At 35.1% G+C, this 24823-nt stretch overlaps 1 protein-coding gene across 1 annotated transcript; it reads right to left on the bottom strand.

The window, feature by feature from the left end:
* Positions 1-10157: 10157 nt before the first annotated feature.
* LOC129264941 (uncharacterized) lies at positions 10158-17386 on the bottom strand. The gene is made up of 3 exons (XM_054902910.2): positions 17336-17386; positions 13545-15614; positions 10158-13102 (listed from the first exon to the last, which is right to left on the bottom strand). Exons 1-3 carry the CDS (start codon positions 17384-17386, stop codon positions 13001-13003), a joined length of 2223 nt encoding a protein of 740 aa, XP_054758885.2. The 3' UTR covers positions 10158-13000.
* Between the last annotated feature and the right edge of the window lie 7437 nt (positions 17387-24823).

The raw sequence follows: 24823 nt of genomic DNA on the forward strand, positions 1-24823 counted from the left end.
TCTCGCGTATCAACCCCCTTTGACCATTCTGACCAAGGAGATATCTCCTTGTTCTGACCATGGACCTATGTTCTGACCAAGGAATTCCCTGATCCGACATGGGAAATCTCCATGATCTAACCAGGCTTATCAAATCACAACCTTGAGCATGTTCAGAAGGGCAAAAACAATATTTGACAGTTCATTGCATGTTTGATAACTGGAGATGCACAATGATTGAGACAACGGGTCATGTCTGTTTCATGCATAATTCCAACAATACTGCATTTTTGTTTTCATTACTTTTTTTTAGTTAATAACATACTGAGGTCAAGTTAATTCAATGTAACTATTTAAAAGAAAAAAAAATCAAAATTTCTTTGGTAAAGTTCCTTTTCGCAAAGGGTGATTAACTTTAAGTTGTGGATTCCCCCTTTTTTCAGCTTGTTTTACTCATCCATCATTCACATTTTCTTTCAAGTTGTTGCACTGATTCTCCTTATTCATCAACCAATATAATTTTTTATGTTTCTTGTAGTTCTGAACATGCTCAAGTTTGTTTTGATGAGCCTGGATATGATTCGGGAAATGTCCCTGCTCAGATCCTGGATGTAAAAATGGGGGTTAACATGCCATAGACAATGAAGAAATTATGCATCAATGCTGCAAACTTGGAATGGGCTAAAACGCACCACTGTTACGTAACAGAGTGTGTATTCAAAACCGCTCAAGCATGACTAATGAAATTTTCATAGAAGTTAGATCATGAAATGAGCTTTCTACTCATAAACATTTATTTGAGAACCCTACCACATTTTCGAATTAATTCAGTCCAATGTCAGAGGGACATTTTTTTTGGGACGCGCTGTATAATGTATTGGGGTATATATGTGCACAATGTTAACTAGACACATCGATTGATCAGTGCTCCCAGCTCTTAAGAAAGGTGCCTAACATCTTATTTTGATTAACTTACAAATAAGATAATGAGGTTGGGATTGAGGATGATATGATAAGTTGGACTCCAATTGCTCCTTAATTAATTCTGTGTGACGGTTATATTATTTCTGACAAAGAGGCAACATCGTGCAAGCATGCTCATTGCAGTCAGTCACGGGTGTCCATCTTGCTGATGTTATATTCTGACTCGATCTCTGGAGCCAAGAAGGACTACACATTCCTGATTATGTGCTGCCATTAAAATGGCTTGTACTATTTTATCAAGTGTGTTTTTTCCAGAGCATACAATGTGAAACTAAACTTAATACCAGTTCTCACGATAGTAATGTGCATAGATGCAGATTTTGTTTTTGTTCTTTTGTTATTCTTGTTTTTTCCTACTTGCTGAACTACCTGGATGTTACTAGAAAGAATAGTCACATATGTCATTAAAGTAAACCACTGCCATACTGCAGTGGGAAGTGGGGGCAGCTGCCCCCAGAAATTGTGAAAACTTGCATTTCAGTGTTTTATTTAGGAATTCAATTCAAGTTCAATTCATTTTCAATTTACTAGTCTTTAATTTGTAAAGCATTTCCTTCATTTGCTTTGTATATTTTAATTAACAGAAATTATTGTAATGTATTCATGGTACATGGTACATAAGTATATTACTATGTTAACAGAATAGATCAACAGAGATAGACGTCGAATACATTTTTACTGAAAAATAAATATAATTGACCAAAAGTATGCACGAAATCCTTAAATTTCACTTTACAAAATGCAAAAGGGTCCCAATGATGAGCTCAGAACAGCACATGCACCAGAAATGTGTAGTCCTTCTTGGCTCCAGAGATCGAGTATAATGGTCGGAACATATATCACATCAGCATAATGGAACCCATGACTACAATGAGGATGATGATGTTGCCTCTTTGTCAGAAATAATATAACCGTCATACATTATAATTAATTGAGGAGCAATTGGAGTCCAACTTATCACCCTCAATCCTATCCTAACCTCATTTTCTTATTCGCCAGATAATCCAAATGAAATGTTAGGCATCTTTCTTAGGAGCTGGAAGCACTGATCAATCGATGTGTTTATTCTGTTAACATAGTAATATACTTATATACTTATGTACCATGAATACATTACAATAATTTACGTTGATTAGAATATAGAAAGCAAATGAAGGAAATACTTCTTTACAAATTAAAGACTAGTAAATTGAAAATGAATTGAACTTGAATTGAATTCCTAAAAAAAAAACTCCCTGGTTGCACTTATCACATCATGAAGATAATAAGATTTTAAGGGCATAAGGGTTTGTCAAGTCGTTTCAAGGTATTCCTGCAATACCATGATACCACACTGAATGTATTCGACGTCTATCTTTGTTTATCTATTTTGTTCACATTTGACCCCTTTATATATAATGTCTTCTTAGATATAGACTTTTCAAAATAAAGAACCCATGAAAAATAAGACTTCTAATAAACTTCTAACCGCTTTTAGACGTGTACTTTGGCTTCCAATTAAAGTTTGTTGACCTTTCCCTGACCTTGTCTTGACCCTTTATATCTTCTGGATAAGGACTTCTGACGATGGACTTATCAAAATCGAAAATAAAAAAGTACACACATGCATAAAAACAAGGAAAAAATGAGCTTTCTTAACACCTTCAGTGTAATTTGCCATTTAACGAAAGTTTGTTGACCTTTGACATTTCCGGTCATAACTTTTTAATGGGATGTCAAGAGTATATGGTTGTGTACACTTTTTTGTTCAGTATAACAAGCCAAACAATTTGATGTGTCACTTGACAGAATTGGGGTAATTAAAAAATTGACCCCTATTGACCTTATTTTGACCCCTAACATGGTCAAGATGACCATTAGAAATTTGTCACCAAGTTGAAAGTTGTTCCTTGTGATGTCACCAATCACATAAAAGTGAAAAATCAGACTTAGCCAATTTGTCGAAGTAGCCGGTAAATCATGACATATGCTGCCTGACTAGAGTACATTGGTTAGGTTATTGTGTATTATCTATATAGTGTTTCAGCGATGCATTAAAAACGTGTATTTCAGTCTGCATCAATCGCCTATGCAGTATCAGAGCGTATCCCTAAAAGAACCGAAATCCGTAGAGTATCCCATAGGCTCCTGTACAGTGCGCATGTGTGAATGCGCGAAATATACAATGCGTACAACAATGAAAGCAATGCGACGCGCAGCAAGAGCACAATGACACTCAATGACGTCATAATTGACTACATGCAAGTCGCATGTCAACGACCAAATTTGATTTTATGAAGTGATGATGCCATTATGTGATAAGTGATATGACTTGTTCAATCAAATTACTCCCTCCTTTTGATTGGTAGGGGTGGGATAGATGATAATTATATTGGATGGCTTTATTTCATGGAATACCAGAATTATTCCACTCATTAGGGCCAATAATCCACTTATCTACGATTCGTGGAATATTTGCCCAAACTCTTGGAATATTTCTGGTATTCCATTCTGAGCCATCCAATATAATATAAATACCCAATTTTAACGTGCAGGCATTACACAAAACTTAATTTGAACATGTAGGCCCAAATGGCCCATCTAAATCTAAAAGTTAATTTTTCTACACCTATTGAACAGGTGCTCCATAGACTCAAATGGGTTTCGATTGAAGAAAGGTGGATATACCATAAATGCAAAACATTTAACACTATCCTTAACAGGGAAGCACCTAAATATATCTCTGTAAACTCGTAGTAAGATCTAGTAATGTCCACTCATACAGAACTAGAAACTCGGTTCACAATGGTGTAGTTGTACCGCTTGTACACACGCAGGCTGGAAAAGGGCCTTTTCTCATAGTGCTGCCATTCTCTGGAATCAGCTGGATAGTGGTACCCGTAGTGCAGTCTCGAGGCAATCCTTCGCTACATCTTATTGTAGAGCGAGAAACTACTAAATTAAAAATAACTACCCCTATCTGACTGATACCAGGGACGAGCAATCAAGTAAACACAAAATTAATCAATAAACATAATGATCATAGGGAATATATACTTATATGGATTTGCATATGCACAATATATATGCTGACTTTTATACTACATTCACACATGTATTTCAGTATGTCTGTGTGTAAGTCCTGCAGGTTGCTTGTCTCTTTGAACATATTTTCTTGTTCTTCCTTGTTTTACTTGTTCAGTGTTTGTATTTATTATATGTATGTATTTGTTACTTGTATGCAGGGCCCCCAAGAAAAACTGCTTAGTCCACTGATGGGGTTACCCTGGGTAAACAAAACGAAATAAACAATCAAACAAATAAATAAATAAGTAAATAAATAAATAAATAAATAGATAAATGAATAAATAAATAAATAAATATATGTAGGTTAATGCGCAGTACCCAATTTGTACATTTCTAAGCTTTACCAAAGATTTGAATTATCTTTTTTGTCAAGTTGCCTTGTTGGAGGGATGAATAGTTACGAGTGATATGTTAGGAAAACAGAAAGTTGAAAGACAAGAGAAATGCAAAGGGAATTTACGGACAGAGACAGATATGAAGAAAGGAAAGTAAATGGATGGGACTTCTTATAAACTCTTAAGACAATTGAGTCCCCTAAGGATTTATCTTCGAAGCATTCAGACGAGACAAAAGGTACCATTTTCTTGGATCGTTTTTATCCAGGACATCCTGTTTTTGGAAACCAGGGGGTCAAGGACGACTAAATGAACCGACTAAAAACAATTACCTATTTCCCTCCTTTCGTTAGTGTCAGGTCTGTGTCATATAATATCAATTTAACATTAGTTCTTCTTCCTTAGAAGAAATATAATTTTACTATTATGAAGAGTTTCAAGATCAACAAATTCCTCACAGCTTTACATTTGAGAGAAAATGTAATTGAAATTATTGATTTCTTATTCATTTATTAAAACAGACCAAACCATTTTTTCATTTTGTGACACTAGCTGGTTAATAATTCATTAATCAGCTTATGTCAGAGTGAAAATATGGTAAATATTGTTCATTAATTTCAGGAATCAATGCACAATTTATACACTAATATATCTCCCTCTGTTACTTACCTCCCACCCCCCTTCTACCTCTCTCATTCTTTCTGTCTCTCTCTCACTCCCTCTTTTCGGCTTGCGATCTCTCAATCTCTCTAGCATTCTTTTTCCATCTTGTTTCCCCTTTACATTTCATCCCCTTCTTCTCTATCCTTTATCCATGTTCATTATTACAAAAGAAAGAAAAGTTATTAATGTATATATTTTACTCTTTCTCCATCAACATCTAAATTTTAAAGACAATTTGAACTTTACCCCATTAACTACCCCTCTTCGTCCATGAAGAACACTAAACTAAAATAATGAAATGACACAATTGATTAAGAATCAAGTTACTTTTTAATGCAAAACAATAATTTAACATCACACATGATGTTCAGCACACAATGATTCAGTGTCGAATGCATAATACAAATGATACCTACAGACAAATACGATCAATGTCATTTTTTTTCTCAACTCCTCAATACACCAACCCCTTGCCTCATCTCCCATCCCACTTCCACTCAAATTTTCTCAACAATTGTGTAGGAGCAAATAGTTGCTTTTCATTTGTATAATGAAAATTTGATTTAAAAAAACCCAAAAGAACATTGACTATGTATTACAATGACTAAAACAAATCATTAAACGTTATCATCGGGAAAAGTGTTTTAGAATACATCCATGTAATAAAAAGTAAATATCAATATCTGCAATTCATTCTCTAAGTTCCAAAATATGGCAAGAAAAATGTAGATGAGTTGCAGTAGTATAATTCAGCAATGATTGTATGTTTTTATTAATTACCCTACAAAAAAAAACCAAATATTGGGTTTAAATGGAACATGTATGTGTGTTGGGTAAATAATGCCAAATCTTGAGTAAATTTCAGTGTTGTGTGAAAATTTACCCATGAAACAAATTTTTACCTACTACTTTACCCAACAACATGAATGTTTATTTTTTACCTCAAATTGTGTAGATTTGAACTTTAAACTATATTTTAGAATGTGGAATAAATCATATTACGATAAGTATGTCAGACTTATGAATAATTCCTCTTTAGTTGCAGAGTTCATATTTAAGTTCAGTGGAAAATTTGAAAATCATATACAACTTATACACTTGTCTTCTGAAATGTAAGGTTGCCTCATACCTGATTTTCATGAATTCAAAAGGAGGAATTCAAATACTTACATTAAGCATTTAAAAGTAGCATTGATGGAAAATACCAAAAAATCAATTTTATTCAAGACAGTTTGAACATTATAAGATTGAATATAGTGAATATGCAAAACAAGTGATAGAAACATACAGAAAATGTGCAAAACGTGTACAAATGTACACAATATCTGTACAACATTATACATGGGTAAAAAAAAATTGATTTCTGTTCATAATTAGAGAGCTCTTAATTTGAAGAAAAAAAAAGAGTTTTATCCCAATCCTCAACCACAATTGCACCCTACTTTTCTTACAATGTGAGAGAGTATCATTCAGTAATGAACTTTAGTGAAATACTTTGAAATATCTGCCATCCTTACTAAATATACATCAGTTTAGTAAAAAAATAACTTTTAAAAATCAGACAGTACGCAGCTTATAGCGATTAATATTGCTTATGGTCAGTACAACAATAAATAAAAAACAATAAATGGCATCTTAGTACTTTTGTGAAGAAAAAGGGACATCAAACATAACACAAATATAACACATTGAAAACATGAATAGTTAAATATAAACATATGAAAACAAAGTGCAAAAAAAAGGTCTTAAAGTGTGGTAAAAGCATGAACACTTACTTAGAAATAATGACAAATAATCAACCATGAACATGTTTTCAGTGCTTAATCAACTCTGATTTATAGTTGCCAATAATACATTTATATGAAACAAGTATCTCTCTACAAACTCTGAGTGTGACACTGTCAAATACTTTCCTGAATTTGATTTCAGCATTCACAATTAATACTTCCATAATCTTTTAACATTGTGGAGCATATAGGAGCCAATACTACATCAATTCTTACAATAGTATAATAAACAAAGCCTCTCGGTGCCAGCATTATTGGAATTGTGTGATAATTTACCACACATCGACACCACATAACAAATAATAAGCTGCAGAGAAAATATCATAAATGATTCATAGACAGAGAGCAGCCAGAAATATATCAGCCAACCCTGGTTTATTGCAGCATCGGTAATTCAACCACTGTCGCCTTTTTAATTCAGTTGCTAGGTCAATTTAATTCTTAATTTGACCAGAAATGAGTTCATTATTCCACATAGAATACAGCGATATTATTGCAGAGTCAAAAAAAAAATTAATCAGTCCTAATTTAAAATGCAGTAATTGAAAGTATGTCAAGAGGAAAATAACATTACATATGTAAATATCTGTACATACACAGTAGGATACAATGCCTTCCTAATAATCAAGCTAACAGATTCATTCAAAGAATAAATATTGCCATTACAAAATAATTAAGGGGAACAATTATATTCGAATTGATAAAATATTAGATACCTTAAATGAAAATTTCATATGTTTTATCTTCTCTTATCCTGTTTAACATTTTCATTAAGGTATCACATTCTGATTGCCCCAATATTGTTTTTATTAACCATTCACCAAATCAAAATGATTATTATTTGGCAATATGACACTTTCAAAGAGTATCTAAGGGGTGAATTTCCCATCTATGAAAAAATGGTATACATTTAAAAGCCAAAACAAGAGACAACTGTAGTGTCACAATGTTTAATCAGGTATTTTGATACTTGTACAAGCTCTTGTAATTAACTGGCATTTCCCCCATGCATATCGAGGTGTGAATACGCGAAAATGCCAAAAAATATGCTCCTATATCATCGCCATGTATCATTTTCCTATCTTATTGCATAACTCAAGGTAATGTCATTCCCAGACAGCCATCATTAAGCTCTTAATTCTCTTAACCGGTCCATGTCTCGAGCATTAGTTAACCCAACCTTCAAATATGATTGGTGATCAGCTATTATTACTACAAGTACAATATAGAACTTTCGAAATATGAGCTGACATGAAAGGCCATAATCAAAGTAGCTATCACATTCCATGTTTAGGATAAATAGTTATGATATTTATAAGCTCCTAAACTCAAATTAAGAAATACTATTGATTTATAAAATTAATACTGGCGATAATAAGATGCATACTGATCTTAATATGGTCTTAATCCTTTGCATATTATCTCATTTTGATGTTCACAGAACTTCCCAGAATTATCTCCTCAATTATCAGACAATTTAAAATTGGTGTTTTAAATCAGATCATGTGCTCCATAAGTTAACAAGTGCTGGCTCCTTTGCTTTTGTGCAGGTTATAAAATATGTCACGAGCTCGCTGCCAGGTAAGTGAAAGCTGTTCAACCTTTGCATGCAAAGGTTATTGACATCATACCCTTCCATGGATCTGGAATATTTTACAGCTTGCTACCAATTGATATCAATAAAGACATGTGCAGTAAGAAACACTAACTGAGGCGTCGATCTAGTAATATGATTGTTTGCACATAACTGAATTGAAGAATGGCAAGAACCTTGCTAAAATGAAATTAACATTTAAAAAATATGAGTGAAGTGGATTGATTTTGATAGACACTATAAAATGTTAATATACAATATTTGTTCAGAGCAAATATAGGACAATAAATTCATATACATTATCAGTACACTAATTTTTTTTTCCATATGTCAGTCTTTAAAAATATTTATCACTATTTTGTTCAGACCTCATTCATATCAAAATATATTAGAGCAAAGTAGATTATATATTTATATCTATAATCCCATAAGGATGAATAAAAATATTCTAAACACAGCTTTATCATATTCAGTTGCATAAAACTATCATGGCATTGAATTACATATTGCAGAATAATGTTTCATTTATGTTATTAAAATTTCAAACTTGTAGATACTTCATTTGCTTGAATTTAATGATTATTTTTGTCTATGATTCTGTAACTTTCCTTGCAATTTATTATAGTTATTCAGGAGGAGAGAGGGAGAAAGAAAGAGAAAGGGGCAAGGAGAAAACACAGAAAGAGGAAGAAAAATTGACAGAAATAAACAAAGACAGAGACATAGAGAGACAGAAAACAGTCAAACAAATAGATGATGAAGAACTTGGTAGAAATCAGTAAACACATCCCTAAAAACAATTGACTATACTGTAAAGATTAAAAAGATTTATTTAATTTTACAAGATTGAAAAGAATTATCACACGAAACACAACAATATATTTTGTTATTTGACATTGCAAACGTATGTGCAACCATGAGCAAACTTTAGATTATACAGCTCAACCAGCTACTTTTATTTTAAAGAAAATGTAAAAAAGTGAGACAATTTGTTGTCAAGCTTCAGATAATTTACATGGTATAAGAAAGCCTGATTTATTCTCTCAACATAATAAAGTAGGAGGAATATCAAGGTGATTTTATATCTGTCTAGTTAGTAAGAAATCATGGTCTCTTCTTCATATTTCACCCAACCCCCACCCCCCACCCCCTCCCCTATCTCATCTAATCACTATCCATTCCTCAGACTTCTTCAAACCACAATTATTTGGTTGGTATGTGCTTTCAAACCCATCTGATCACAATTAATACCTTGTCATTTCTGATCGGAATTAGATGCCAACAAGAAAATACCAGGTAATTTACCAATGTGAAAGCAAAGTACTTATAATATTCCCAAAATAATATACCAGCAAATCAGAAGGTACTTTTCAAATTAACAAGAATTTTCACAACAATTTCTCTCCAAAGACTTAGGTATAATAGTACACAGCTCCTATATCAGGCAAAAATCATTTTGCATAATTTGCAACAAGATTGCCAATCATGTTGCAGCAGGCTGATAAATATTTGTCTGGTTTGGAAGGAGCGAATGTGAAAAGAATTATTTTGAGTTAATGAAAAAGTTCTTGAAATTTCCAGGTAAATTTGTGGCAAGATGGGTGTGAAAACACCTTGTGGCTTGTGAGAGGGGTATGTCCTCACATTTTTCAATTTGCCTGAGTCTTCAAGAATATCACTCCGGCATGATTCAGATATTGGGACATTAACACTGAGGATTAAAACCACTATTTTCTTTTTCATTTTTTTGTGTACATTTCAGAGTTATAGGTAAATCTTTAATTAGCTAGCCACTTAGCTAATAAATATCCTGAAAATTCAAAATCCAAAAGCCTGTTTAAGAATATGTTGATGGTTAAATGACTTCTGTAGTATAGGTCACGCTCTTGTTTTATCCAAGTAATGTGATTTTACCTGCTTTAACAATCATAAACATACCAGTGTCAAGTCAAACATTTTCACTAATCTTCTAAAGACCAGAATATTGAGACAAACACCAACCAATGATTTTATTCAAGTACTTTTTGTAGTAGGTAGTAAAGAAAAAATTCCATAAATAAATTTGTCAAATATTATTTTCATCCTTTATATCATTTTTACTATTTTGGAGATTTAGAGTTAAGCTTTAGTTTTCTGTAGTGTAAATGAAACTAATATTCTTGTAGCCGATGAGATTGCAATCAAGGAGCTGAAAATCTTGATTGCATATTGTTGAGATTCCTTGAAGGGTTCTGTCTGTATCAACAAGAGGATTCTCATGTTACCAAACACCATCTACATAACCAAACACATTCTTATGGGTCAAAGCGACCACTTTGCCTCATGAGGAAAACTTCTGAAATTGGACCAAAACATAACAGGTGGTATTCTGATAATCAAACCTAGGTTTAACCCTAGTCTAAACTAGAATTATAAAGCACATTTCTATGGAATGCTGGGTTTCATAATATTTCTTCCACATTCACGGCGATTATAATGTATCAACTTATTTCTTAAAATTCATTATATTTTCATATTTTCCTATATTCTTCTCATTTCACAGCTCAGCTAATTGTTTGATAACTTTTTTTGCAGCAGTATAGCAATAATTCTTAATTTGGAATAAGTTGACACCTGGCACTTTGTAAAAGTGTGGTCTAAGTTAACCCATGTTTAACTAAACCATATGGCTATCATTATACCACCCATTTGTCTTTGTACCAATAAGAATAATGAGTTGTTTTTGTTTTGCCCCACTTTACCACACACAAAAATGTTGTAAGAGTTATGCAACATATTACAAACGGCTTTATGACAACAGATTGGAAAGACAGTGATTTCATGTGTCTAGATGTTGAATCAAATGATTCAGCTTTCTGGCGATTCCATTTCTTATCGAATGTCATGATAGGAAAGTATTTCAGAAACACAATATAATCTTATAAAGAATTTCAATTATATTGTAAAAGAACCATATACTTTTACGACATGGTGACTGTTAACTCCAAAACCAATAAGAGAGAACTGCACCCTCTATTTTTATACATATGTACCGGTGATTAGAGTTTAACGGATATAAGTAATATATATGATATGATTCTTCATAACTGGGGACCGAATATTCTTAATAATCTTGAAACCTGGATTCAATCAAAATTGTTTTATGTCATGGAAGGTATAATAGTCGCAGGACACATACAAGCAATTGTAAATATAGGTTTGCCTAGAAACTCCTGTCCCACATCAAAACACCTCAACACCCCATCCTTACTAAAGAGTGTATACACATACTCCATCATGGGACCATAACATTGTCCCCATCTATCCCCTGGCTAATAACCCCTTCAGTGGCTTCCCACCATGACTCACTCCAAGGTGGTGTCATTCCAAGAGCTTAGACGACTAATTAAGGGTGTCTTGTAAGTGTCTGTCGAGCTACATTCCAGGATATTAGTGCTTTGAGTTCACTCCATGTCAGCACAAGACTTCACAGATCGGTTTACTGCCGATGAGTTAATTAATGCAGCTAGACACCACTGATGTAATGATATACATGATGGATGCTTCTTGGTAAATATGAGCAGATTCTGCAATATCCTCATCAATGATACATATCATGTTTACAAGGGATATCATGTTCATGCTCATAATGTGGAGTTTGGAAACCTTAGATAAGATTCCTTTACCTGGTAATGTCCTGTCACATACTGATGTCTAGCAATGCCATTCTGTAACAATTCACAGCAGACGGTGTTAGAGTATGTTGAAGCTTCCAAATTACAGACCTAAATCAGGGTGTTAATAGGCAATCATTCTCAAAACATGGTGGCACCATTTGTCAGTTTCATTTTAACACCGCTCCTAAACTAAAAAAATAATGGGCATTTACTTAACATTGAAACATCTATATGTTATTCATATATATCTACATTGTCATTTTTTCCAGTCATGGGGAAATGGATGTTCAGCTGACATTCATAGAGACAGCATAACAAAATGTAGTTAAAAACACATCTTATATTCCAGTCAAATCAATATAATTCCTTACTGATTGATATGGTGTACTCTCAAGGTGGTATGAAGAAAAGGGGCCAAAAAGACATGTTTTTAAAATGTGTGGGAATTTCGGAAAGGAATTTGATAATATGCATTTATGTGGATCTTTATTAAAAGAACTTTAAGCAAATGTTCATGCATACCAATTTAACCAATAAGTATGTTTGTGATCCCCCTAAACACAATAATGGAATGTGTATGTATCACTCAATGAAATGCTGTATCATCACATCATTGTTTTTAATCAATTTTGTAGATGTGTACAAGAGGGACTGAAAAGATTTAGAGTGAGTTGTATGTGAGCACAAATCTTAAAAAAAATGTCTGCATATAGTGTTTCATATACATTTACAAATAAACTTTTAGTATACAAAATTTACTATAAAACAGATCAATATTTGCTCAGAAATATTTAGGTAAGGTGATTAAAGGAAAAGTGTCTTATCATTCTCTTGCATGTAATTGCCATCTTGCAGCTGACAATTTTTGTACTAAAATAATCATCCAAAAATAATGTTTTTTGGGGTAACTAGGGTGCTAAGTGACCTTTGCCCTCATCAAAGTGGAACTTCTGTCACACAATTATCCAGCATGCAGTGGACGTCATTGGCCTCTGGACATGGCTCTCGGCTCCAACAAGCTTTCAGAATGTTCAGTAACTGTGTTAAATAGAACAAGAATAATACTTGTGTTTAGTCATTTCAATTACATTGTTTCAAATCCCACAGCTGACACCAAATATATGAGAGTTGTTAAATTTCTATTGCCTCTTATTATAACACTAACATGCAATAAGCTATTACAATTTTCTTCAAAAATAAACATTAAAATAAAACATACATGGGAGGTTTATAAAAACTTTATTTGCAAAGAAGTTCGCGACCAGAAAAAAAAAATTCTGGGTCAGGCATCTTGTGCTAAACTGAAGGGATGATTTTCTTTTTTAAGAGGCTAAAAATGAGACAAAGGGTTATGGTTATGTACTAGTAATTCATTCACTCAATATTAGAGATCTTTTCCCTTAATTGATCTGAATTTTCATGCATTTAGGGTATAAACAGAAAGTAAAATAGCATGAAGAGAGTATCATCTTTGACTGACCTGTTTATTGAGGCAACTGTCAGAATCCCTGATAACTACCAGCCATTCCATGATGGCTACATGGGTGTCCCCAACCTCTAGGAGTTGATCCTGACCTGCCCCTACCTTGAGGCAAGGAAGAGCACTCAGAAGCTGCTGACTATAGGCTACATGGTGTTTAGTGACTCCACTGGGAACTGTCCTGATAAAGAAGTGCTCCCCATTGTGCATCGCTTGTGGTAGCGTACGGACACCGCTGCCGCCAACTACTAAATGGGAGTATCCCCATCCATTGCGCCCCATGACAATCTGATGGTCTTGAATGTTAGAAGCTCTGGACAAAGTCATTGATCGAACATCCATGGTTCGACATCTGCTTCTAGATGGGTGGTCTTTGGGTAGTGTAGCATGTGAGTAGCCATAGGCTGAACCACTCGGTAAGGCATATACTTGTCCTTCATGTTTAACAGCACCTAGTGAGAACTTACGTTGTCCCTTGGAGCCTTCATAGTAAGACTTAGCCCTGCAAGAGTCCTGAGCATCTAGGAGGGAAGCCGCACTGCTGGCCCTACTGACAGGTCGACTGCAGGGTGGGGTCAGCGATTCTGGGATCCCTGCTGTGAATGGCGTCAATGACTTTTTGCGGACATAGAACTTGGAGAGGGAACTCGTGGAGCGCGTCTCTGCTCCATCTCCACTACCTCTCCTTCTATCACTTTCATAATCTGTCTCTTTTTCTGTATCACTTTGGTCACATGATTTTACTCTTGACCGATATGATTTTTCAACATCAGATTTGGAGTCATCACTTCCTGTGTCACTTGGACAAGAGTGTTGCTGTTTGGGTTTTCTCCTATGATTGTTTCTGAAATTCGGTCCATATTCTATCATGGAGTCATCCTCATGGCAAGAATCTCCATCAGTAGACCCTTCACTGACCTTCAAATTCTGAGCAGTTGCATCCAACATGCCTCTCAACTTTGAAACCGCTGTACCTCGAGTGGCTTCACTGTCAGAGAGAGCTGATTCTACCCTGTCATTCAGTTCTATCAAGTGAGCATCTGCTTTTTTACTCTGTCCACACTTATTAGTACTTCTCATAGAGTTTCGAGGTGATGATATCCCGCTATCACTGCTACACAAGCTGTGCCGCTTTTCGCTCTTCAGGATTTCAGATGACATCATTGAACGTCGTGGAAATGTTGCCGCTAGTCGCGGATTGTCCTTCAAGCAGCTTCCATCTCCTGTTAAATTATTTTTATTGTAATCAGATACCATTCCTCCATGTCTGTTACTATGGTAACCATGAGCATCACCATCATCTGGTTTTATCAACCTCTCTGCATCATCTTCCCTGCTACCTCCTTTCTTACCCTTTACATGTCCAACATATGTACTGTCAAGGTTTTCTCTTGAAGGAACATCAGCAACACCACTTTTGGGTCTTGGAGGGAGGTTTGTTCGGTCCATTCTCTTATTCAAAATCTTACGATAAACTCCAGCATCACTCATTGCCCTCCTGGCTCGCATATCCTCTACAGCGTAACCCTGATTTGCATAGTAAATCCTCTTTGGACTTGGTGTGCCATTCCTATCATCTGTCCCTTCCTTTCCACTTCCTGCTCCATCACTCAAGAGTTGACCAGCTTCAATATCCAGTCTCTCCTGACTGACATTAGGGGAGTAAAAAACACTAGGGACACCCCTTACTGATTTGACACATCCCTCACCAGCAAGTCTCGCTCCGATGACTGACCCTTGATCAGGTTTATCCCAAAGGATATGGCCTTTGTAGCCAACAGCATTGTCTTGATCCAAACCCTGATCAACTTGCTTCTGCTTTAACCAAGCCATCATCTCCATCAGGACAATAGCGAAAGACCGGACATCATTGGAGAACTCTGGTTTCTTGTTCTTCTCCTCTGTCTCTCCTTCTCTCCCTTTCTTTCCTCCTTTCCTTGGCATCATCAGTTCGGACTTGTCGTCATCCTGCTTCTCATTGCCAGCCCTGTAGACTGGTGGCTCCTGTCTGGGTGGTTTGGCATAATCAATGGCACTGGTGAAGTTGGAGATCACAGCCTTGACTTTGTTCTGAAAGACAATAAGAGGAAATGGTAACACTAACTTTTCAGAATAATTATGAAAGCATCACACTGCAATCTCAGTAAATCAGTCGATAAGAAATATGAATTAATATTGAATTGGTCAATTATCCAGGCTCCTTATTAATTTGGCAAGTATATACTTTTCTGTTTGTAAACCATGATGATGAAATCTTGAATACAGCCCATGTTCTATAAAGTTGATACCAATGACTAGTTATTTGAAGAATTACATATCAAGATAAACACAAAACTTTAATTTGACCATGAAATGAAACACAAATTCAAAGTGGTCTGTGCTGTTGGCTTAGCAATTTGAGTGACCAGAATGTTTCATATAATTGTGCATACTATGTAAGCAGACAACCAAGAATCCTTATAGACATTGCTCCACTGTGATAAGTACAATATAATTCCAGAATATTATCAGGATAATGATGGATAAGAATCTTTCAACATCTTTCATTACATCATCAAAACATTATGTTTACATATACATGCATCTCTATCAAGCTGATGTGTAAGTAATGGTATTTTAAACTGCCTAATATTCTCCATCTTTCCTCCTTTTCCAAATTCCACCCAACGATCAACAGCAATCATACAAAAGGTCATGAGGCAAAAACACATTAGTCAGCCATAGGCAAATCAGAACTTTGGAGACATTTTCTGATCAATTATTTAGGTATACATCCTATTCATATTCCCTCCAAGCCCTACTTTCCCTCCTCGTAAATCACTGTAAAATATGCAGATAAAGACCCTACAGTTCAGACTGTTCTCGGAGAGTAGAAGGAAATCCTTGATGCCTTGGAAAACTGTATGATTCTACATAAAACTCTTATTCTTGTAGTCTGAATGGACGCAGAGAGTTCTCTCCCTTCCTAAGTAGTTTTGGGACAAAATTAGGAGAGAGTGACGTGGGGTGTTAGAATTGACAAGACAAAGCTGCTCTCACACAGATGGTCGGTCATTAAAAAAATAATATTAAAAAATGAGAGTGATTTGTAGGTTTCACGCTTGCTATACTCAACAAATGTAAACCTGTGGGCTGCATTCTGACATCGAAATCAGACTATGGAAAAGGGTTGAAGTTCACATTTGTACTTATAAGTCGATTAGAAAAATATGTGAATGAGGTCATTAACATGCACATATCCTGCATGGGTATCACTTGTACCCAGTACTACCCACATGCCAAGCAGCATTGAAATTGGAGTTTGCTTTCTTGGTCAGGTTTACCTTTTTTGTGGTGAAATGGTTGACAGGAGACATACCTCCATCCATTAATGTGTCCAAGTTAACTTGTGCCTTCCAACGGGCTAGGTGACCCATAAAAAAAAACAAGGTACAATTGGAAGAGGTTCTCCCTCTGCTCTGAGAACAGTCTGAACAAGAAGGCTCATCCCCTCTCCATACCCATTACAAGGATTTGACGCTTTAACATAAAATCCACTCTGATATCTAAACCCCAATTAAAAAAATGTAGAGTGGGAGATAGATACTTTGCTAAGTGGTTCTTAAGATTTATATCTCTCAATGGCTACTTGAGCGATGATTTTAATTCGGCTTAATGGTGAAAATTCTCAGGCAAATATTTTCTTGATAACAATCTTGAAACTTTTAGAGTTAGAATAACTTAAAGTGAGAAAATGCATTACACAATCAGTATGTTCTTCATTCCCTACTTTTTTTTTTCTCTCTCTCTACCTCTCCTACTGTCTTCTCTCGTTTCCCCTTAATGACATATCCCTTCGTCATCTCTTTTGCGCACTTACGCTCACTATTTTGGATATGCGCATTTTTATGATGCACTATGTTTACTCAATCTAATAAATTTGTCAAAATTTGACAAAGCACTAAGGGCAAATATTCGTTAAAAATTTAGTGTGCATAGAGTTTTAATACTTTCCTTTGTTTGAACCTACTTATAATCTCCAAGCAGATCATTTGACTTATATATATATATATACATGTTTATATCTGAATCTTTACTAAAAGGCTCAAATACATCAAATGCACTTAGAAGCTTAGTCCATAATGCAAGGGATTACTTTCTGTATAACTCCAACACATTCTATTTCTATTAACTTCCATTTTCATTATTCTGCTGAGTGGCTTTAAAGAAATATAATAATCACCCTTGTTGATTTGCAAACAGAAAGGTCAATGCTATTACACCACAAGACTCCCTATTCATTGTTTTTAGAGCAAAACACTTCCTGAAGCTTTTGTAACAAAATATCTTTTCCTGTCATGAGGCAGGTGTTTCAGGATTTTTACTTTTTAAATCAAACTGAAGGAAATATTAAGTACTTAAAAGAAATATGGGGCTTTATTCACCATCAGGGCAATACATAATGCATTATAAAGATAAATTATATAAAACCCAAAACAATTTTCCTTCTACCTCACAAATCCAAACACTATTTCTAAAGATGAATATAGGCAAGAACAAGTGTGTTCAACACAATTGTGTGGAACTGGGGAATATGTGCATAAATAAGTGTATGAGTATTCATTTTTGACCAATGACATTCATTTGCGACAAATGGTCATTTTTGTGATTAATTGTTACTAAGCGTGCATTTAGCCTTGCCCCAATAGGTGCTCATGTATTATGTAGACTGTACTGCATGTTCAAAATACACATGCCAAGAATTCCACATCTTCCTAAGATGAGGCCTCTTAACACGAAACTTAGTGATTGATCACTAGATTGATTTTCATGACTGCTTAGTGTAAAGGGGTCCGAGGCTATCATCTCCCCCCCCCCCCCCGCATTAAATGAAGGTCTCAAACCATGCCAATGAAAACATCACCTAATACCATGCATTGTGTATAATGCAAAATGTCCAAGTGTAACAAATGTAAGTGAACATTTTACTTCTGTTTGTCACAATACGTTTGTGCAAAATGCATTCTAGGCTTAATAATTACTGACGACAGCACTGCTTATGATGTGAGGCAGGTTTAATAAGGGATTTGAACCATAGACTTTATTTCATGAGAGATGAAATTGAGAGAGCTTTTTTTTCAAGGTCAGTTAAAAACCTGTAATTTCACAGTATTTCCCATAACCCATATTAGAGTCTCTACTCACAGACTACAGAAGAACATTATTTGATGCCACTTGAAAAAGTATGTAATCTAAAATGAAGCCAACAAGAAGAAAAGAGTAGCATGGAGACATCATGATCACCCGTGACCTTAAACACAAGGAAATCAGATCTCATGAGTGAGCCTCCCCCTCTATCACTCCTTCGGCCTCTGAATGTCTTGCCCGAGGGCGTAAAGCCGTCTGCAACGACAACAACGACGTCAGAGCAAGATGAGCTCGTAAGACAGCGGTTAGGATAGGGAAGCATTCCATTTCCAGCACACTACCTGTAACTTAACAGTTTCTCATTGGGAAGGAAGTGCGGAGAAGTGGGGGTGCCACGCCCTTGTAAATTGAGATATCCCGCCCCCTCTCAGGTGGCTAATTGGCCTCTAGTGACCCTATTATGAGTTTCTTCCCCCCAAGCCAAATCTTGGTGTGCAACAAGCAACACAGTGAATATACTTTGATTACATCTGAGAGATTCATAAATAGTAGATGAGCAGAGACAAGCATACCTCTAGGATGTTTTATGAAGCTGTTTGTAAATTACAAACAACTTTACAAATGACTGACTGGTGGCCTGTTCCTGGGCGCTAAATCAAATTCTCAATCATTTTCATTCCCATTAGTTAAAGAAGAAATCCAACATTTGTTGGATTAAAATTATTGTTGTAAATGAGGATATGGATGGAAGTTTATGATTTGTCAAATTGTTATCAGGGTTATAGGAAATTCCCTCCCACTGTGTTAAAAGAAGACAAATGTATCATGATGACAGATCGCTAGTTGTATGTAAGGTAATGTGTAAATTGCCAACATCAGCATTACCAAGTACCATCCAGGGCTAATAGAGATGACTTGTAATGTAAGAAGCAGTGCTTCTCTCACAAAAACCCATATTCTAATAATGAACTTTATTTCTTTAAGGGAATCATCATCTATAATGACTTTGAATTGAGAAGCTGGTCATTGCATTTCAAATTAAAATTCACTTAGCTAAACATATGACAAAAATGTAAAATGTTATTGCAAACTGTTATCTTGAAGAGCAATATATATCTTGTCATGCATGCATATGTTCACCATTAATTTTTGTTTTTCACAAGGACATGACCCGTTTTACTACATTTGAATTTGATGTGTTATAAAACTCTTTTTTCTAATAGATAAGGAGAGGGCTGTGTTTTTTTTTTTTGGGGGGGGTCAATTTTGGTAAAAATCCTGGGGATCTGTTGGACAAAAAGTTGTAATCAAATTCAAATCTAAAAATCAAACACAACTTCCTTTTCAACCACTCCGTAGTCCTCATTTCTGGACTTGCAGTTGATTTATGTAGTGGTGTTTAAACTCATTTCTTTCTGCAAAAGGCCCCTGGATCATTTAGAGGAAGCCTGTAAGGAAATCTGTCCATCGGTCCTTCCCAATCTTATTTCTAAATGTACATTGGATCATGTAATAGTGGAAATGGGATATTTCCACCCAGTCCTTGTCTTGACCTAACTATGTGAGGTTCAGCAGGGACCATCAATAACCTAACACAAGTGTCTTTGGGAAGTTTGATTGGATTCATTGATGTCTTCTACTGGTGTGGTTGGCTGAAGCATGGAGACAGACAGGTACCATTTCAGGCAAGTTGAATGTGGCATATTGGTGAGAGTCCAAGTTTCATCCAAGTTTACAGATCACAATCATACCTTGGTCAGAAATATTTTCATTGGTCTATTGGATTTTTTTTATCTACAAGCTTTGTCACCACCCATTGATGTGGAACGAGGATGACAAATAGAAGCAAAAGGACAGGAGGGAGAAGAAAACATCAAGTAAAAGCAGATGTAATGAAAGGGGAGTATAATCAAATACAGCACAGACAGAGGGGTGTGAAATGCTTAGAAAAATTAACAGATAAGAGTCAATTTCTAAAAAAATTGAGAGATATAAAGTACACATCATGAGAAAACACACACCTGGCAATATGATAAGGGAAGGTCAGTTATCCAAACTCAACAAGCAAGATACAATCACTTTTCTATACAATTGATCTTTATTATTTCAATGCACACTAAATCTTAGGGATGATTGAGAAAAACATGAATTAAGAGGTCCCTTTTGGTGCTTTCTGACTAGGCAAAGAGGTGTCAAAACCTTTCCTGTTCAGCTTTTCCTGACTTCCTTTTCTCACCTTCAACCCTGCATTAGGATGGATGATGGGGATCCAGGGATGTTGTTGCATATCCCTGATGGATCCCTGATCAAAGCTCAGGGATGAGGAGACAGAGATGCATGCATTCAGGCGATTTTATACAGCTACAATCATTAACATGAATCACAAATGAAACATACAAAGCCAGAAATGTGGCATCTGTAGGAAAGCTTTTAAGTGATATCCATCAAGCAGGATTCCACCTCATTTAAAGCCCACCCACTATTCTGCCAAGACCCAGAAAGTAAAAGTCAAATTGGATTGTATACAATGATGTCCTAACCTTCTTGCAGAGCACTTCTGTTATGTCATAAAATCATGAAATAGATCTTTGTTGCATTCAAGCAATTTCTAGCAACCATGCTTCTACAGAAAAATACTTGTCATAAATTTATAACATTCAAATTTTTCAAGGTAACCCCTCCCCTCTTTCCTTAACCACCTGAGCCATTCATACCTCGAGCATTTCTTAAAATCGTGATTCTCATCTTTACCTTGTTTGAATGGGACTAATTATTTTCTTTTCACCAAATAGCCATCTGTAAATTGTTATCAACAGATTTTTCTTTGTGACGCTTCATCCAAGGAGCGATGAGATGGCTAATTCTTTTGATTTTAATGAGTGCTACTTTTCAAACATCATGAGGTGGTTTCAAACCACCTCGATCACAAGAATCCCAGTAAAATTACGAGAACATTTTAAGGCCAAAAATACCTGTTAATTATTTCTGCAATAACACTGCCCCAAAACATACCCTTCGGGATGAGTTCCTGAAGTTAAGAGCAAGCGCAGTATGGTCTGATAAGCAAGCAAGGTGCGAGATTCAAAATCGCTATTTCAGCAGACACCCACCGCACCCTGCGCCCAACTACACGATGAGCTAAAAGCTCTAGTAATTTGCTTTCACACTGCCAAAATACTTGCAACTGTAATCCCCATGAAAGTTCTTGTAATTTTGAAAAGTACCTACTATTTAGCCGGTATTTTCTTTCGGGGGGATTATGCGTAATTTGCTTTCACATTGCCAAAATACCTGGAACTGACAAACTTCAAGGCGGGTCTGAAACCACCTATAGTTTCCCTCCAAGACCATGAAAGGTTTTCTTTCTAAATAATGGATTAATTGTGGTGAGGAAATTGCTTGAATTTCTATAAGCTTCTTGGGGATAAAAAATATTAGAAATGACACATTTTATTCAAAGATTTTGTTACTTAAATGAAAGTTGCTTTGCACAAAACATCCCAGTCAAATTGTATCATTCAAATTATGACATTAAAAAATAAAAAAGGGGGACAACTCTCCCAAGAGTCTTGAAGCCAGGTTACAGATGAAGAGGTCCCTCCTTTTCCTCCCACTTATCAACATCTGTAAGCTCTTATGAACTCACTCTCTTTGTTTGCAAGTTTGACTTCAATTAACAAGCAATGACATGGCTAATTCTTTTTGTTATTTTACAATCTTTTACTCTGGATCTTTGATTTTTTATTGTGTATGTTTACACGCCCTCAGTTATTTCCTCTTTAAAGGTCCAGTCCACCCCAGAAAAATGTTGATTTGAATAAATAGAGAAAAGTCAAAATAGCAAAATGCTGAAGATTTCATAAAAATCGGATGTAAACTAAGAAAGTTATGACATTTTAAAGTTTTGCTTATATTTCACAAAACAGTGATATGCACAACTCAAATGAGACAGTAGATGATGTCCCTCACTCACTACTTCTTTTGTTTTTTATTGTTTGAATTATACAATATTTTATTTTTTACAGATTTGACAATAAGGACCAACTTTACTGAACTATATAATATTACACAATAGTAATTCCACATGCTCAGGGAGCAATTAATTGTTTTTTCACTTGACAATGAAGAGAAAATGAGAATATTTCATATTTCACCTAATAAAATACAAAAGAAATAGTGAGTGGATGACGTCATCAGTTTCCTCATTTGCATATCCACCAGGATGTGCATATGTGAAATTAAGCAAAACTTTAAAATGTCATAACTTTGTTATTTTACATTCGAGTTTGATGAAATTTTCAGTGTTATGCTAGCTGGATTTTTTTTCTTTTTATTCAAATCAACCCTTTGTTGGGGTGGACTTGTCCTTTGATTACATTTGAATTACATTCAATTATAAATTCTAATTTCATAGTGCCTTTCAAGGCAAGGGCATCAGAAAAGGGAAACAAAGAGATAAAGAAAGTTATGCAGATTATTTTTGTGCAAAATCTACATTCCTGTAAGACTTTTGCTGCTTTACTAGCTTCAATTTTTAAGAAAAAAAAATCTTTAAAAAAACTATTAATTGATTTCCTAAACTCAATGTGAAAAAAAAAAATAAAAAGAACATTAACAGGACATAACTGATTTCAATTATTATTCACTTTACAAAAAAAATCAAGGGACCTGGAATCTGTATTAAAAAATCCTGTTTTTCTTAAAACGTTTTATTTCATCTCCGGTAATGCATTTCTTATCTTATAAAAGCACAGGAACATATTCTCTCCATAAATTCTACAAAACAGCAACACTCGTATTAGCAGAGTGATAAAAAATAAGTGTTTTTACTCCTCTGACTTTTCTCAAACCAATATCATGCCTGATCTGCCCAATTCAAGAAAAGAAAAGTCTTTGAAGAACCATGTTTCCATTAGCTCATGTTGATGGGTGGTTGGAATATGACTGTGAATCCTGGCATACCATCTTATCATATCTGCCAATATCTGTGATTTGAACAGCAAGAAAATAGTTGGATATCATCAACAAATCACCCTTGGCTCCCCCAAAAATGTTTGTCTCGAGTGTGAAATCTAGAGAAGGAATGCAAGAAATAACCCTCATAGCATCTTGATTGCAGAAGTTGATCTTGAGCAATTTATGACTGGCTTAATTCCCCTACATAAGAATCCGTGGGGTATTTCTTAACTCAGGCTAATTGGAACAAGGCCTAAAAGGAAACCCTGATAACACTATCCTGAATCCTAAATCATTAAAAAGCTCCATGATGGTTATTAATGAATGAATACAAAACTTTTCCTCTTCCGCTGATTGTACGCAAATGAAGAATCAAATGGATGAAGCTGCTTCCTGTCTTAACTGGCAATTTATATTATCTGCTGAGGTGAGAGGCAAATGTCTTTTTCACATAATTAGAATTCTTGATAAGCAGCTCTACATTATTATTTTTTTGGCTGCTTTGGATGCTCATTATGCACTTTTGTACAGTAACTGAAAAGAACAATATACAAATCTTGCTTAGCCAACCAATGTATAGCCCTAAATTGTGCAACTTTTTGGTGTAAACATTTAAGTAAACCATTCAAATACAAACAGGCATGCATGGGGTAAATGGTCCAGACAAATAAATAACTTTTGCACTTGATGAAAAGTGGTGCAATCAATATTCATGAAAATTAATCTATTGACCAATAAATTATCCTATTCGCATAAGCCTAAAATTAGGAACTGGCAGTGGGCGGAGGCTAGGGGGCAGAAATGTTATCATTCAAAACACCTGCTGTAAAAAATAAAATTAAAAGTCGAAAGTGTCATCATATGACAAATTCTGACAATACAACCATCACTGTATTCCCTTCTTGCTCTTCATAGAGATGATTGACATGATGAAGTTGGAATAGAAGGGGAAACTGGAAATACTGACGGAAGTAAAGGGAAGAAAGGTTGTCAGATTTTGAGGAAATCATCAGAGAGAAAGATGCTACTGTTATGGTGTGATATGAGGTGACATACATGGTGTTCTGTTCAGCAACATGACAACAAGAGATAGTATAGATTTATTTCACAAATATCAACCAATTATCTTGTCTGTATTTGACTCTTTATCTCTTTTATTCTGTATTTATTTCCTTTCTCAGACTCTTTTTAACTTT

This window comes from Lytechinus pictus, chromosome 7 (assembly GCF_037042905.1).
Source record: "Lytechinus pictus isolate F3 Inbred chromosome 7, Lp3.0, whole genome shotgun sequence".
Classification (NCBI taxonomy): domain Eukaryota; kingdom Metazoa; phylum Echinodermata; class Echinoidea; order Temnopleuroida; family Toxopneustidae; genus Lytechinus; species Lytechinus pictus.

What these genes read in the sequence shown, in the direction of transcription:
- LOC129264941 (XM_054902910.2), bottom strand. Translation starts at nt 17,386, where the DNA reads ATGACGAAGGGATATGTCATTAAGGGGAAACGAGAGAAGACAGTAGGA. An exon ending in GAGAGAAGACAGTAGGAGAG is followed by an intron (nt 15,615 to 17,335) that starts GTAGAGAGAGAG and finishes ATTGTCTTTCAG; the next exon opens with AACAAAGTCAAGGCTGTGAT. An exon ending in ACAGTTGCCTCAATAAACAG is followed by an intron (nt 13,103 to 13,544) that starts GTCAGTCAAAGA and finishes TATTTAACACAG; the next exon opens with TTACTGAACATTCTGAAAGC.